This window comes from Hemitrygon akajei, chromosome 27 (genome assembly GCF_048418815.1).
Source record: "Hemitrygon akajei chromosome 27, sHemAka1.3, whole genome shotgun sequence".
NCBI classification, from domain to species: Eukaryota; Metazoa; Chordata; class Chondrichthyes; order Myliobatiformes; family Dasyatidae; genus Hemitrygon; species Hemitrygon akajei.
Window position 1 is genome coordinate 29660812 of NC_133150.1, and position 15394 is coordinate 29676205.

Consider the following 15394-nt stretch of genomic DNA (forward strand, 5'->3'; position numbering starts at 1 on the left):
TATACAATTTTGATCTCCCTTTTATTGAAAAGATGTTATTAAACCAGAAACAGAGAACTAAAGATTTACCAGGGTGTTACCTAGATTTGGCACCTGAATTACAAGGAGAGATTATATAGACCAGGACTTCATTCCCTGGAATGTAAGAAATTGAAAGGTAACATGATATGATCACGTGGGGCATAGACAGGTTGAAAGCATGATCTTTTATTCCCCACAGGTAGATGGTGCTGAAAAACAAAAGGGCATTGGCATAAGGTGAGAGGCAAGAGATTTAAAGGGGACACAAAAGGCAGCTTCTTCGTGCGTATTTGGATTGAGGTGGGCGCATTAGCAATGTTTAAAATTCATCTAGATTAGTACAGTATATAGATATGGGAGATTTAGGGGGCTATGGGCCATACATGGGAAGATACAACTAGCTCACTGGGCAACACAATCAGCATGGATGAGCTGGGCTGAATGGTCTTTCCCATGACGTTAGGCTTTCTGACTCTGGCTGTAATCAGTTCCTTTAATCTGAAGCAATTACTTGAATCCTGTCTTGGCCTCCTGCATTCAAGGAGAGACAAGCCAAGTTTATGTTATCTCTCCCTAATTAAATCCATGGAGGCCTGGTAACATTTTTATAAATTTGTACTCTTTTTCTGAGTCCAAGATTTCCTTTCTAAAGTGTGGTTAGAGTAACAAGAGCAAGGAAACAGGCCCTTTCTGTCAATGCTGACTACAGTGCCCACCAAGCTGGTCCCATGTGCTGGCATTTGGCCCATATCACTACAAGCCCCTTCTATCCAGCCACTTCTCCAAATGTCTTTTACATGTTATTTCTGTGCCTGGCTCAACCACTTCCTCTGGCACCTCATTCCTATTTACACCACCCTCTGCATGAAGTCACCCATCAGGTCCATTTTAAAACTTTCACTTCTCACCTTAAACCTCTGTTCTCTAGTTTTTAGTTCCCCCTCCCTGGGAAAACGAATATGTGCATTCAAAGTAAATTTATTATTGAAGCATGTATGTGGTACCATAAACTACCTTGAGATTCATTTTCTTGCAGGCATTTTCAGGAAAAAAGAAATCAATAGAATGTTATAAATTCTATCTATACTCTTCATTATTTTATGCAACTCTATAACGTTACACCCTCAATATTCCACATTCCAATAAAAAATAATTTTCATGCTCAAACTCTTCTTATAACTCAGGCTCTTGAATTTTGGCAGCATCCTTGTAAATATTCTCTACCTCAGAAGTTTGTGGGTAAACTGTCCTCATTGGGTCTCAACATCTCTCTCTGTAACTGGATCTTGGACCCTGACAGAAAGTAAACAGTATAATGCTGTTGAATCCTCATACGTGATGAGACTTGGGTGGTAGAATCATCCATGTTGATTCATCTCTAGCTCCATCATGCTGAGCACCCATGCTCAGCCCACTGCTGACACATGACGGCATTCCTAAATCCAGTTCAAACCAGAATCATCAAATTTGCTGATACACAACAGTGGTTGACCTCATCAATAGTGATGATGAGACGGCGTTTAGAGAGAAGGTGGAGTGGCTGGTAGAATGGTACAAGCACAACAACTTGAGTCTCACTGTGGACAAGACTAAAGAGATTATTGTGGACTTTAGGAAGGTGCAGGCTGATCACTCACTGCGTATACACGGCTCCTCTGTGGAAAGAGTTAGAAGCACCAATTTTCTGGGAGTGCACATAATGGATGCCTCAATATCACCTCTTTGGATAAGAAAGCACAGCAGTGTCTCCATTTCCTGAGGAAATTAAGGCAACTGTGGCTTCCTGCATCCCCCTCATTTCTAACCAGTTTTTATAGGTACACCACCATAAATGTCCTGCACCACGGTCTAGTAAAGGAATTGCAAGGCATCTGACCACAAGACCTTACAAAGGACATCGAGGACTACTGAAGGATCATCGGGATCTCTCTTCCACCCAATAAAATTATTTCCCATCCGTCCAATGGTCTCTTTGATCCCCTACCATCAGGTTGGAGGTACCGTAGCATTAGGATAAGAACTGTTAAGATGGGAAAGCTTCTCCTTCCCCCCCCGGTCATAAGACTACTGAACTCCTTGCTACCACCCAAGTCCCATCATGTATGAGTAGACTGTAGCATTATGCTGTTTACTTTTTAACATGTATTGTATATATACCTTTTATATTTGTTAATTTTTTTTGTGGTAATATAATTTTATGTGTCACGTGTGTGAGTTATATGTACTGTGTTGTACACCTTGTCTGGAGGAATGTTGTTTCATTTGGTGGTATACATGTGTACTGTTGAATTACAGTAAACTTGAACTCTTTACAATTTAATTATGTATTTCTTATAACAGGGTGGTCAAAGCTGTGCTTCAAGTGTGGTCTCATATATGTCTTGTACAGCTGTAACATAACAGCCCAACTCCTAAACTTAATGCCCTCTGATCTCCATTTAATTCCTCCCCCTTCTCCTTAAACCTTATCATTTAGTTCAGGAACAAGATTTTTGCTTCTATGCTATCTAATCACCTCAAAATTTATATAACTCTTTATTAGGGCTTACCACCGCCTCCTATGTTCCCATGAGAATAAAGCCAGTCTATTAAATCTCTCCTTTTATAACTACAACCCTGCACTCCAGGTGACATCCTGGTGATTCTCCTATTCACTGTATCTGTCACTACCACGTCCTTTGCATGGTGTGACAACCAGAAGTGCACATGGTGTTCTAAGTGTGGTTTAACCAACGCTTTGTGCAGCTGGACCATGACATCCTAAACCTTGCATTCGGTGCCTCAGCTTATGAAGGCAAGCATACCAATTGATTATTTCAGCCTGTGTTGTTACTTTTAGGGAGCAGTGGACTTGCCTCCCCCACCCAAGTTCTCTCTCTACATCAAACTCCTAAGGTCTCTGCATTTTACATGTTCTACCAGAATTTGACCTTCCAAAGTACATTACCTCATATTTGCCTGAATTAAATTCTATTTCCCAACTTTCCAGCTGATGCATGTCTTATTGTGTGTTTCGCCAACGTCCTTCACTATCTACAACTTCACTGATTTTTGTGTCATCAGCAGACAGTCTGAACATACCATCCACATTCTAATCCAGGTCATTTTATTATAAGTGTATACCAGGTTTATTATCATTGTCATATATGGTGTTGTTTTGCAGCAGCAGTACAGTGCAAACACATAAAACTACTGTGTATTCCAAAATAAATAGTGTGTAAAAACAAAAGGAATAATGAAGTAGTATTCATGGAGAATTCTGTAATCTGATGGCAGAGGAGAAGAAGCTGTAAATAAATTGTTGAGTATGGCTCTTCAGGCTCTTGAACCTTTTTTCCCTGATGGTAGTAATGAGAGGAGGGCATATCCTGGCTGGAGAGTGTCCTTTATGATGGATGTCACCTTCCTGTACTGCAGGGATCACTGCTAGGGACATATGTTTATTGATATATTATCATCCCATATTATCATCCCATATGTACAAAGCCATATTCACTTCTAATCAATTCCTGCCTTTTCAAGTGAAATAAAGTCCTGTCCTTTCGTATCTTCAACAACTTCACTACCACTGATGGAAGGCTCACTGGCCTGTATTTTCCAGGATTTTTCCTTCTCCCATTTTTGAATAAGTGATTGAACACTAGCTGTCCTCCGGGTTTCTGGTATCTTACTTGTGGCTACTAAGAACTTGCAAAAATCTTCCATCAGAGCCACAGATTTCTCCACCCTTGCTTCCCTTAGGAGCCTAGGACAGATCCCATTTGGCCCTGTGGATTTATCCATCCTAATGTACTACAAGATTTCTAGCATTTCTTCCTTCCAGATGTAGATGTGCTCGAGAATATCAGAGTATCGCTCCCTTAACTCTCTGACCTCTCCTTCTCCCTAGTGAATACCAAAGAGAAATATTCTTTCAATATTAAGTACTTTTTGAGAGCCACAATTAAATCTGCTTCAATATTAAATAAGGCATTCCATTTTAAATTCTTAGACCTCCTAAAGAAACCAAAAAAATCTCATGTTTCATTTACTTCTTCACCCTCTGTTTCACAATTCTTCCACCAATTGAAGCATTTCACTCTAAGTACTTCATCACAATCCTTCATAATTTTGGATGGCTCCATTAAAACTCTTCTCAACCTTCCAAGGAGAATAATTAGAGGATCTTCAGCCATCCATATAACTGAACTCACTAAACAGGGAACCAGTCTGCTGAATAGTTTACATATGCTATCAAAGGCTTTCATATCCTTCCTTGGCACACTATGTTAAGATGACACAATGTTCCTGGTATGGCTAAACCGGTACTTTTTTTTGAAAGATCAACATGACTTCCTTGCTGTTGTATTCTATTCTTCCATTTATAAGTTAGGATCCTATATGTTCTTTTTAACTATTATATTAACTTGTCCTCCTGAATGGATCTGCGCCTGGAAAGGGTTCTCCAGGGCGCAGGCTTGGACAAGGTTGTATGGAAGACCGGCAGTTGCCCAAGCAGCAAGTCTCCCCTCTCCACACTCACCGATGTTGTCCAAGCGAAGGGCAAGGGCTGATACAGCTTGGCACCAGTGTCGTCGCAGGAGTTGCCAGAGCGAGGTTGAAGGCAACGTCGGACTGCCTTAGGGACTCCAGCTCCGGATTTGTCCTCAGGGTTTACTCCCGAAGCCTTTCCCATGGTCGCAAGGCAGCGGAGGTTTGAAATCAGAGTTTTTCCTCTCTTACGTGGACTGCCTTCCCAGGCTGACGAGCTCAATCTACCCAAAAAAAGAAAAAAGAAACACACACACACACACACACACACACACACACACACACACACACACACACACACACACACACACACACACACACACACACACACACACACACACACACACACACACACACACACACACACACACACACACACACACACACACACACACCTCTATCCTAGCAACCCATTCTATCCTTTGGGACTAATGTTAGGTAATTATGTGCCAGATACAGATTATCAACAGATTTTCCATCCAACATTTGTTTTGTTGGATGATGATATGTTGAAGGATGGAGCAAATTACAGCAGAAAGGAGGGAGGCCAAGAAAAATTCGTTCTAAGTATCCATGGGAAACAGAAGCTGCCATTTACAATAACATGTTGATATAATAAAACAATCCAAAGCTCCTCACAGCTCTAAAATTATCTGTACAATTACATGTGAATACAGGTCCATAATTCGTTGAAATGCTGTCGCAGGTAGATAGGATCATAAAGAAAGCTTTCAGCACATGACCTTTATAAATTAAAGTATTGAGTACGGGAGTTGGGATGCTATGTTGAAATTGTATAAAATATTAGTGAGGCTGAGTTTGGAGTATTGTGTGTAGTTTTGGTCACTTACCTACAGGAAAGATGTAAGTATGATTGAAAGAGTACAGAGAAAATTTACAAGATGTTGCCAGGTCTGGAGGACCCAAGTTATAAGGAAAGATTGAATAGGTTAGGATTTTATTCCTTAGAACATAAAAGATTGAAGGAGATTTGGTTGAGCTATCTATAATTATGAGGGATATTGATAGGGTAAATGCTAACAGACCTTTTCCACCGAGGTCGGGTGGGACTACAACTGGCAGTCATGGGTTACAGGTGAAATGTTTAAGAGGAGCATGCGGGGAAACTTCTTCACTCAGAGGGTTGTGAGAGTGTGGAGTGAGCTGCATGGGAGCTCGATTTCAACGTTTAAGTGAAGTTTGGATAGGTATTTTGACGGAAGGGGTACGGAGGGCAGTGCAGATCGATGGGAGTAGGCAGTTAAATGGTTCGGCATGGACTAGATGGGCCGAAGGACATGTTTCTGTGCTGTACTTCTCTATGACTCTATACGAATTATTAGGGTAAATGATCCAGACTGGCCAGATGGGTAGGTTTTAATGCATGTCTTAGTGAAGATGTTGGGGTAGCTCGAACTTAAGGCCATGATAGATAAAAGCTTGGCTGCTGAAGGTGGAATGATTAGATTTATTGAAGTGTGAGGTCACATTTTGATATGTAATTGAGATTTGTAAAAAATATCAAAACAAATGACATTGCTTAACCAACACATTTAAGTCCGAGAATGCAAGGGTAGTGGAATGAGACTTGTAGAAGTTAGAACTGGGGAAGTTCTGAATTATGTAATTCACAAACATTAAGGTTGTAATTGTAAGGTTGTCCAGCTAAAAATAGTACAACACAATCTCAAGATATTTTTTTATTTTGATTGTTATTTAACGCTTTAAGTCGCTTCATTTCCTTTTTGAGAAGGCTAGAATTTTTTTCTTCATCCTTTTGGTTTCGTACGCATTCCTACAGTCCCACTCCGAGACAGAAGGAAGCGCTCCTCGTTTCCTAACAAGCTATTTTTCTCTCGCTAAATAGCTGCTCTCGTCATAGATGGGCGAACGGAGGCTCCTCTTGTCTGAGTTTGGAACTCCTCGTTGAGTAGACTGCAGTGACCAAAAAAAAATTTCCAGCAACTTTAAACCTCTGCGGGAATCTCAGTTAGCTGGACGAACGTGGAATGAGAAGCAGAAGTGAATATCTGAAGTCGGCGGAACAGGCGGGAGGATTTGCACAAAGGAAATTGTGTATTCGAGTAAACAAGGGAGGAAAGGAAGAGAAACAAGAAGCAAAGAAGAAAATTTGAAAAAAAAAAGTTTCTGGACTTGGACAAAAAAAATGTCAGTTTTGTGGAAGTTTGCAGGGACCGGAAAGGGTTGGATGGATTTTTCTCCGATATGAATTTGAAATGAATCCAGAAGCAGCGATTTAAACTCCGGAAAACTTTTTGTTCATTATTACTTGTCCTTTTTGTAAACTTTGCTTATTACTTGGATTTTTGCCTTTCCTTCAATCGTGGAAGATATTCCCCCCCACCCCCAACAAGATCTATAATACTGAGGATTCTATTCTACTCGAAAAGATTTTAACATTTTTAAAGAAGGAAGAAGATTCAATAGGTGACTTGCCTCCCCTCTTAATCTCGTTTAATCTTGGATAGATTTCAACACCCCGTTACTGAAGGCGGGGTGGTGGTGGGGGGGGGGGGTGGGGGCGGAGGTGGAAATCACCGGAAAAACTGACATTTCAGGGTTCGTTGTCCTAACCCGGTAGTCTGATCACATTCTGGATCATATCAACCTTTTAAGAAGAAAAACGATAAATTATTTCATCACATCTTCGCTTCCCTGAAAGAGCATTTAATTTTTTTTTAAAAAAAGGCTTTGGTTATTACAGCTTGACCAACAACGCCTTGTTTTCTTTCCCAAAGCGATATAAAATCTAATTTTGTGAATCCGCATCGAGTGTGGTGGAATTCGCCTGGTTTAGGATTGCAGCATGCTGAGCTTGGATACAAAGACGCACAGCTTTACATTTTTCACACACTGCTCCCTATCTCTTCCTGTTATTTCCACCATCTGAAAGCTTTTTAATTATTTTCGAACCCATTCATTCCCCTCCTCCTCCGCCTCCTCCTTGTTTGAAGGACCTACCGTTCTCTGAGGGGATTTGCTGCAGTCAGTGTTTCTCTCTGCCTCTCTATTATACATATATGATAGCCTTTTCTCTTCATGGTCAGTTTCCGTCTTGATTGCATGTACTGCGTGGTTTCCATTTCCATCCGAACGTTCTCATTTTTCTGGACTGATTGAAAGAGGGGGAAAAATCGCCAGCAACAAGATTAGCATCTGATTACTGCGTCTGCAATTTCTTTTAGCGGAAGAATAAAACATTTCTACACGAACAGTCATGACATCGCCTGCTAAATTCAAGAAGGACAAGGAAATTATTACCGAGTACGAAACACAAGTCAAGGGTAGGTTGATGCCCATTTTTTTCAGCATTGTGTGTAGAGCAGAGTTCTGTATGAAAAAAATATTGGCAGTCTAGGTTGTTATAGGGTTAACCATGCATTCGATGGGTTACTGCTGCCCACCCGGTTGCTAGTATATTATTGTGAAATAATCAAGGAGATTAATATTGAAATTATATTTGTTAGTATTCGACAACATTCTGAATACGCTTATCGACAGCTTTCATGGTACGTTTGCAGTTTCTGTGTCTGATTTCTCTCAGGCATATTGACAATTCTGTAATTAGTAACAATTTTTTAAATCTTGCAATCAATTTGAGATGTGTTTTGCTTTACAAGGACAACTGTGTCTAGATTTTGGATTTCTGATGTGGAAATCCTATTTGGAGGGGGATGTGGGGGGGGGGAGGGGTAGACAGATAGTTGGGTCCTGCAGCAAAGGGGTTAAGGGTCAAGTTACTTCAATGATGGGCTACAACCAAGAAGAAGGCATTTTCTTAACAAACAAGAAGACCAACTTGCAACGGTCCACGAGACATCTCTGAATTCAGATTTTTCCAAAAATGTCCAGTACAGAAGCTTGCATAAAGTGTTTGCTATGGTCATTCAAGGCAACAGGTGTGATACTGCAGCAAGTCCCAGTGCATTGCCCACCCCCTACCAGCTACATTTCCTTCCTGATGGCTCACCAGTGACTCCTGCTGGAATATGTCAACAGATCCTGGACAAATCATGGTCACACCTTGCCATGCTAATGATGCAGCCTTTCAAAACTCATTTGAAAAAAATATATATATGTATATATGGTGAAGCATTGGGAAGGCGACGCTGCTGAGGCAAGGGTGGTGGGAACCATAGTTGACTAATTCTTGGACCACAAGAATCTGGGGTAAAATTTGCTCTTGGGCAGAGGCACAAACCAAACAATAGCTAAAAGTAGTCAGTTTTAAACTCCACTACATTTGGAGATGATAGGAAAATGTGATGGGTAAAATGTGCTGCTGATTTTTAAAAAATACTCATTCATGCACCATTTTCCTCTCCAATTTACTTGAGAAGGCTAGTGGGGTGGGGGGAGAGGCACAGGCAATGTGTGTCTCAAAGGAGGACTCAGAACAGGACCAGATACAGTATGTGAATGCACAGCTCTCTATTCTCTGTGACAAAGGATTATGTATGAAATTCTTGTTAGAACATTGTACAGATTTAAAATCCTGAATAATCCTAATCTCCGCCTCTGGTTTACAGATGGCTTTCCAAAAAACTCCCCTGATGCATTACATACTCCAGAAAAAGATGTACCAAAATGCTGTACATACTTAAGATCAAGACATAAAGGCCATCAAAAGTGCATTCAAAGGATGACAGTGTTGAACCAATTTTACCTCTCATCCTCCACCTCATTCCCTCCCTACCCCCTTCCCTTTGGACTTTGCTTCTTAACAAAATTATTTGGGTTATCCCCAAGACATTGGGCGTGGAGACAAAATTCCTCAAGCCAGTAATGAGACGCTATCATAAATTCAGATGAATTTTATTCTCTATATCCTAATCTGTTTTCAGCCATAGTTGTGCCATACATTTAAAACTGCTACAAGTCTTTCAATTAAATCTGTAATAATTGTAACTTGTAATCATTTTTATTTCCTCTAGTATGGATTGAGCAATATTATCATCTTGGGATCTGCACCCAAATTCCCAGGAAAGAGAGCCAAGTTCTAGAGATCCCCAAGTGTCTATACTTTTAAAAAATTAGTTGTCCATACTTTATTGGCCTTGAAGCAAGATAATCTCATTGGTAGGCTTGCAATTTTAGACCAGAGTGAGTAGAAAGACAAATTTGTTTCCCTGAAGAGCATTAGTGAACAGATGGGTGGAGGGATATAGCTTAGTTTTTAATAAGCTATCTTCCTGCTACTTACAGTGTCCTGTTTAAATAGTTGGGAGTCAAGCTCAAGGTTTAACTGTTTTAGCAAAAGAGGGATTGAGCTGAGAACTGTAGATTGCTGATTTAACTAGGGTGGGAACTGCACAGGATTTCTGAGGCCGAAGAAATGAAATGAAAGAGATCTTCCAAATCCACATTCATTCATCACTTCACCTTCTTACCCCAGCACATGATTTGTGCTAATGGTGATTGGATAAATAAATGGAGAGAAAATTACAGGATGTCTAGACACAAAGAGAAGCAAGTGAAGCAAACTACATGGCTTTTTTTTATAAAGAGCTGACACAAGCACAATAGGGCAAATAGCCACAGTGCCAAAGGGTTTAATTACTGACCTTGACAGAGCCACGTTTTGCAAAAAGTTGAACAATAAAGCTATTTTTTAAAAAAAATTTGCATTGAATTACAATTTTTTCAGATGTCAGCAATTTTGCTGGGCAGGGAACAGTAAAGATATCCATCTAAACATGTGGTAGCTTCATTATAATGTAATGCAGAAGGCCGTGCATTGCATTATATTTGCTTTAATAGTGTTTGCTGCTTTTTGTAAGACATTGAGGATTATTGTTATGATTGAGTATTCTGGACTGGTATTGATAATTTATGACACTTGGAATGAAAACTGAAAGAACCATAGGGGAGCAATTTTAAGACAATGTTCATAACTATTAGATTTATCATAAATGTAGAAAAGATGAATTTAGATCAGGACTAACAGTTTCAAACTGGTGTTAAAGTCTGTTGAGGACTTGGAAATGGTGGCTTTAAGATAAAATCAGTATCATTGATAAGTATTCAATGATAAGACCTCGAGTGTTTTGACCAACTATATTCAATTTAAGAAAAGAGAGACGTTCTCAAATATATATCTCCAAAGAGCATTTTTAGATTTTTAAAGAATTTGTATTGCCAGCCTTTTAATGAAAGCAGTGGATGAAATAGCAAAGGGAATGATTTATTGTTTTACAATCCTCTTTGGCTCTCCTTATGGTGTTGGGAAATTAAAAGATGGCCATTACAGAACTTGTGCTTTTTAGCAAAAATGAATACACGAAAACTACAGACTAATTGTAATTGGTCTAATGTCAGTGGAGGACATATTAATGGGAAAGATTCTGAGCAAAGGCATAATTTAGCATTTGGAGGGACAAGGAAAGTTGGGCCAATCAGTATGGATTTGTTAAAGGAATAATGGTTTTTACTGATGATTATTTTTGTCAGGGGAGGGGTGGGTGTTAAATGTGGTTTACATGAATTTCAGCAAGTGCTAATGGTTAATGTAGCAGATTGATTAAGACAGTAGAAGTTCATTGTATACAAGGGAAAATGGTGTTTGATTAAATGTTGAAGATGAAGAATAATGGGAACCTGATGCTTTTCAGTGACAGAAAGCTGTATGTAGTGGGATTCTGCATTGAATTGTGCTAGTTTGCTTGCTTTTTGTGATTATATATTAATGATTATATATATTAATGACCAACTTAAATTCTGCTTGCAAAATTGTCAAAATGTCTAAATCATGACATAGTTAATAATGAGGATGCAGGATGATATCAATAGCAAACCCAATACAAAGCAGTGAAGTACAAGATCGTACCTCGAGGAAGGGCAAACAAGGCATGAGAATGTATGATAAATATTAAGATACAAAGAAATATAGAGAAATAGAGATATTGAAGTCCATATCCACAGGAAATTAGCAAAGTGGTTAGATAAATTGGTTAGGAACGCATGGTTGCAACTCTGAGTGTTTCTACCTGTGGTCTTGTATTCTATGGTCCAGCAATTGCAGTGGTCTAGCATGTTTTGAAACTATAGTATATATCTGTACGGATTTAACTAATTCTGGTGAAGATAAACTAGGATCTAAAATTAACCAAAATCTCTATCAACTTGTAGCCCATTAACCTACCAGTGCAACGTTTGCTATTTCAGATGACGATATTCCCAATTTAGTGAAACTTCAGATTATTTGGACTTCTGCATAAACTCAGTCTAAAGTAGGCTGTACTCAGAAGAAAAATTCTGCTTCAGAGGAAGGTGATCAGTGGACATTTTCTATGTTCCGGCATTTTCTGTGGTCTGGCACCAGTCAGATCCCTAGGGTGCTGGACTGGAGAGTTTCAACCTCTACTAACTTTTATAAGCCAGGGCAAAGAATATAGCTAGAGGGAGACTGTGCTTGAGTTGTATAAACATCAGTTATGCCACAGCTGGTGGTCTCCGTATGCTTTGTTGCACCACATTGCAGGAAGGAAGTGATAATGGTTGAAAGTCCAGAGAAGATTTATGAGGATGGAGATTTATAATTATGAGATTGATTAGGCTGAGATTGTTTTCTTCAGAATGAAGGAAGCCAAGGAAAAATTCAGTTGAGATGTACAGAATTATGAGAACTTTAGTAAGGGTGGAAAGGAGGTATCTATTTCTCTTGTGGATCTGAGACTAAGGGACATAGATTTAAACTAACTGGTAGAAGAACTAGAGGCAAGGTGAGGAAAAAAGGCTCCCAAAGAGTAGTGAAAATATGGTGGAGGTAGAAACACTCATTATATTATTTAATTGGAGATACAGCGCAGAATAGGTCCTTCTGCCTCTTCGCACTGCCCAGCAACCCCAACATCCCCAATTTTCCACCTGGAGGTGAGGGGGGTCCCCAATGGAAGTCCCTTTACAAGGGAGTTCTTCCCATGCACCTTGGGGATCTGGGGTGGAGGCTGCTGCATAGAGCGGTGTCTTGTAGTAAATTCTTTAGTTTGTACACGGATCTCCCAGCCGCATGTCACTTCTGCGGGCTGGAGGAGACCGTGTACCACATGTACATGGAGTGTGTGAGGCTGCAGCCCCTGTTTGCATATCTGTGTGGGCTGCTTCTCGCCTTCTGGTTGCATTTTAGCCCCATCCTATTTATATACGATCATCCAGTAAGGAGGGGGCATGGGGGAGGGGATGAGGGTGTCCTTGTCAACTTGCTCCTGGGGCTGGCAAAAACAGCCAACCATGGGTCTTGGAAACGGGTGGTGGGAGGATCTGCCTGGGTAGACTGCCTGGCAATGTTTAGGGGGTATTTTCGTGCCCGAGTAAATACTGAGAAGGAACATGCGCAGTCCACAGCGACCTTAGAGGCTTTCCGGAACCATTGGGCTCCGCGGGGGAGGATAATTGCCATCATTGATAGAGATGGAAACACTTTGGTTTCATGTGTATTGTCTATTTGTAGTGAGGTAATTGTGTTAGTCACTGGTTTGTATATATAACTCTGAATTTGTAATAAAGATATTTTGTATGGGGGGGGAAATCCTCAATTTCACCCTAAGCTAATCACGGGACAATTTACAATGACAAATTAACCTATCTGGTATGTCTTTGGACTGTGTGAGGAAACCGGAGCACCCGAGAAAACCCATGCAATTTCATGGGGAGGATGTATAGGGAACCCCGGGGTTGAACTGTGAACTCTGACCTCCCAAGCTGTAGTAGTGTTGTGCTAATGGCTATTTTACCATGGCGTCCAAAGAGGTACCTTTGGGGATCTGTAATCTAAAAGGTTTCACATCAAGAGGTGCAAAGTGAAAGGAACCTAAATGTACCCACTTTGATCAACAGGCATACAGTGGACTAAAGGCCTATTTTTTTGGTTCTGTGTCCAAAATCAGGGAGGGAGACCCATAATAAAGCAGACAATGGATTCTACTGAGAATTTAATTTTGTTTTTCTAACTGATGTTCATTAAGCCACTTTATGCAACCATTTTCTTCTCTAGCACCCACCTTCCCAGCTTGCACGTTTGACTTGGAAGTAAGTCCTTGCATCTGAACGGTAAAACGCCTAGTTTCCAGGAGTTGTATTCTCAGTAGCCTGGGGCTAGTTCAGTATTGGAGAAAAATTTCAGTTGAGACCCCAGTAATTAAAGTCTTCTCAAGCCTTTTATTTGCTTTTTTTATTGTTAAGTTGGTTTGTGTGTACACAAAGGTAAAGGCAGCAGATAAATGTTGGCTTAATATTTATACTCACAACCTTGTGTTTAAGTTAAACTGCAGAGATAATTGCTGTCTGCAGTAAACTCATTCATTTCCAAATAATATACTATACTTAAATATATGCTAAAATTTAATCTTGGATTTGGTGTAACTGCTGAAATCTTCTCTAGTCATTTTATTCGGTAACAATTCAATTATTGAATGATACAAGTGCTTTCATTTTGAGCCTATCTTTGAATTAGCAGGCATAGATTGTTATCTGCTTATTCTTCCTTACTAGATGTGACTTTTTAAATTTGTTATATTTTGACCTTGCATTAGCCAGTTTTAATGATTGTTAAAGGATGTTTCAGAATTGTGGGTGAGACTTCCACCCAAAGTTTGAAGTCATTTTAGATTCAAATGATTGTTATTCCTCTCTTCTTGCATCCTGTTGTCCTGACCCAATTCCTGTCTGACAAGAAAAAGTGTTAATTTAGTACTGATTGGCACTGCATTCTTAAGCTTAACCAGTAAGGTTTAGTTTACTGGGAAGTAGAGAGATAGAGAAGGAGAGCTCTTTTCCAAGCTTGGAAATTACAGTCTTCATCTGATAAAGCTTTAATCTAACACTGGTTATATTCTTCCTATTCTAGGTTTACTTGAAGCTCAAATGTTTCAAATCCATCTTTGATATAGAAATATATTGGCTTAGTGAGCGTAAATGTGACTAAAAAGGAAAGAAGGTATCTCAGTATTGTTCTGTGTAATTTGGAGGAGTGTTCCTTTAATTTAGATGCAGTTTTCTCACTTCAGAAAAAAGCTGAAAGCCAGTTATGACTAAATGTAGTCTGGATTATAGTCAATCTCAATCATGAAGGCCTCATCCACCCTGGTCATTCTTTCTTCTCCTCTCTTCTATTGAGCAGAAGATACAGTAGCCTGAAACATGGACTACCCGGCTCAAGGACAGCTTCTACCCAACTGTTATAAGACTATTAATTAGTTCCCTTGTACAATAACAAGGATACTTGACCTCACAGTCTACCACATAATAATCTTGCACCTTATTGTTTATTGGTATTGCACTTTTCTCAGTAGCTGTTTCACTTGATTCTGCAACGTAGTCCATGTCCTCCTCTTCTGCCACGATTGAGGCCACACTCAGGGTGGAGGAGCAAAACCTTGTATTCCATCTGGTGTGGCATCCAACCTGATGGCATGAACATCGATTTCTTCATCTGCAGGTAATGCCTCCCTCCTCCCACTTCATCATCCCTGTATCCCTCTCTCACCTTACCTTCTTGCATGCCCATCTCCTCCCTGTCCTGATTAAGGGTCTTGGCCCGAACTGTCGATGTTTACTCTTTTTCGTAGGCGCTGCCTGGCCTGCTGAGTTCCACCAACACTTTGCATGTGTTAGATTTTCTCGTGTTTGTGTTCTGCAATTTGTACTGCATTGATATTGCTTTAACTTGTTCCACCTCAATGGACTGTAAAATAATTTGATCTGTGTGAACAATATATACCTCGGTATATGTGACAATGATAAATCAATTCCAATTTTAACCCTTCTTCCCATCATCATCCCTCTTGAATTGGTGCATCCTGGCAATGTTTTCTGCCTCTTTGTC

General features: G+C 40.0%; 1 protein-coding gene across 1 annotated transcript in view; it reads left to right on the plus strand.

Annotated features, from left to right (window-relative positions):
• The first annotated feature begins 6481 nt into the window (after positions 1-6481).
• Positions 6482-15394, plus strand: part of srgap2 (SLIT-ROBO Rho GTPase activating protein 2) — a 189883-nt gene continuing 180970 nt past the window's right edge. Inside the window, exons 1-2 of the mRNA XM_073030533.1 lie at positions 6482-6999; positions 7758-7856. Of these exons, the coding sequence (XP_072886634.1) occupies positions 7790-7856 (67 nt within the window). The 5' untranslated portion in view covers positions 6482-6999; positions 7758-7789. The remainder of the gene's footprint in view (positions 7000-7757; positions 7857-15394) is intronic.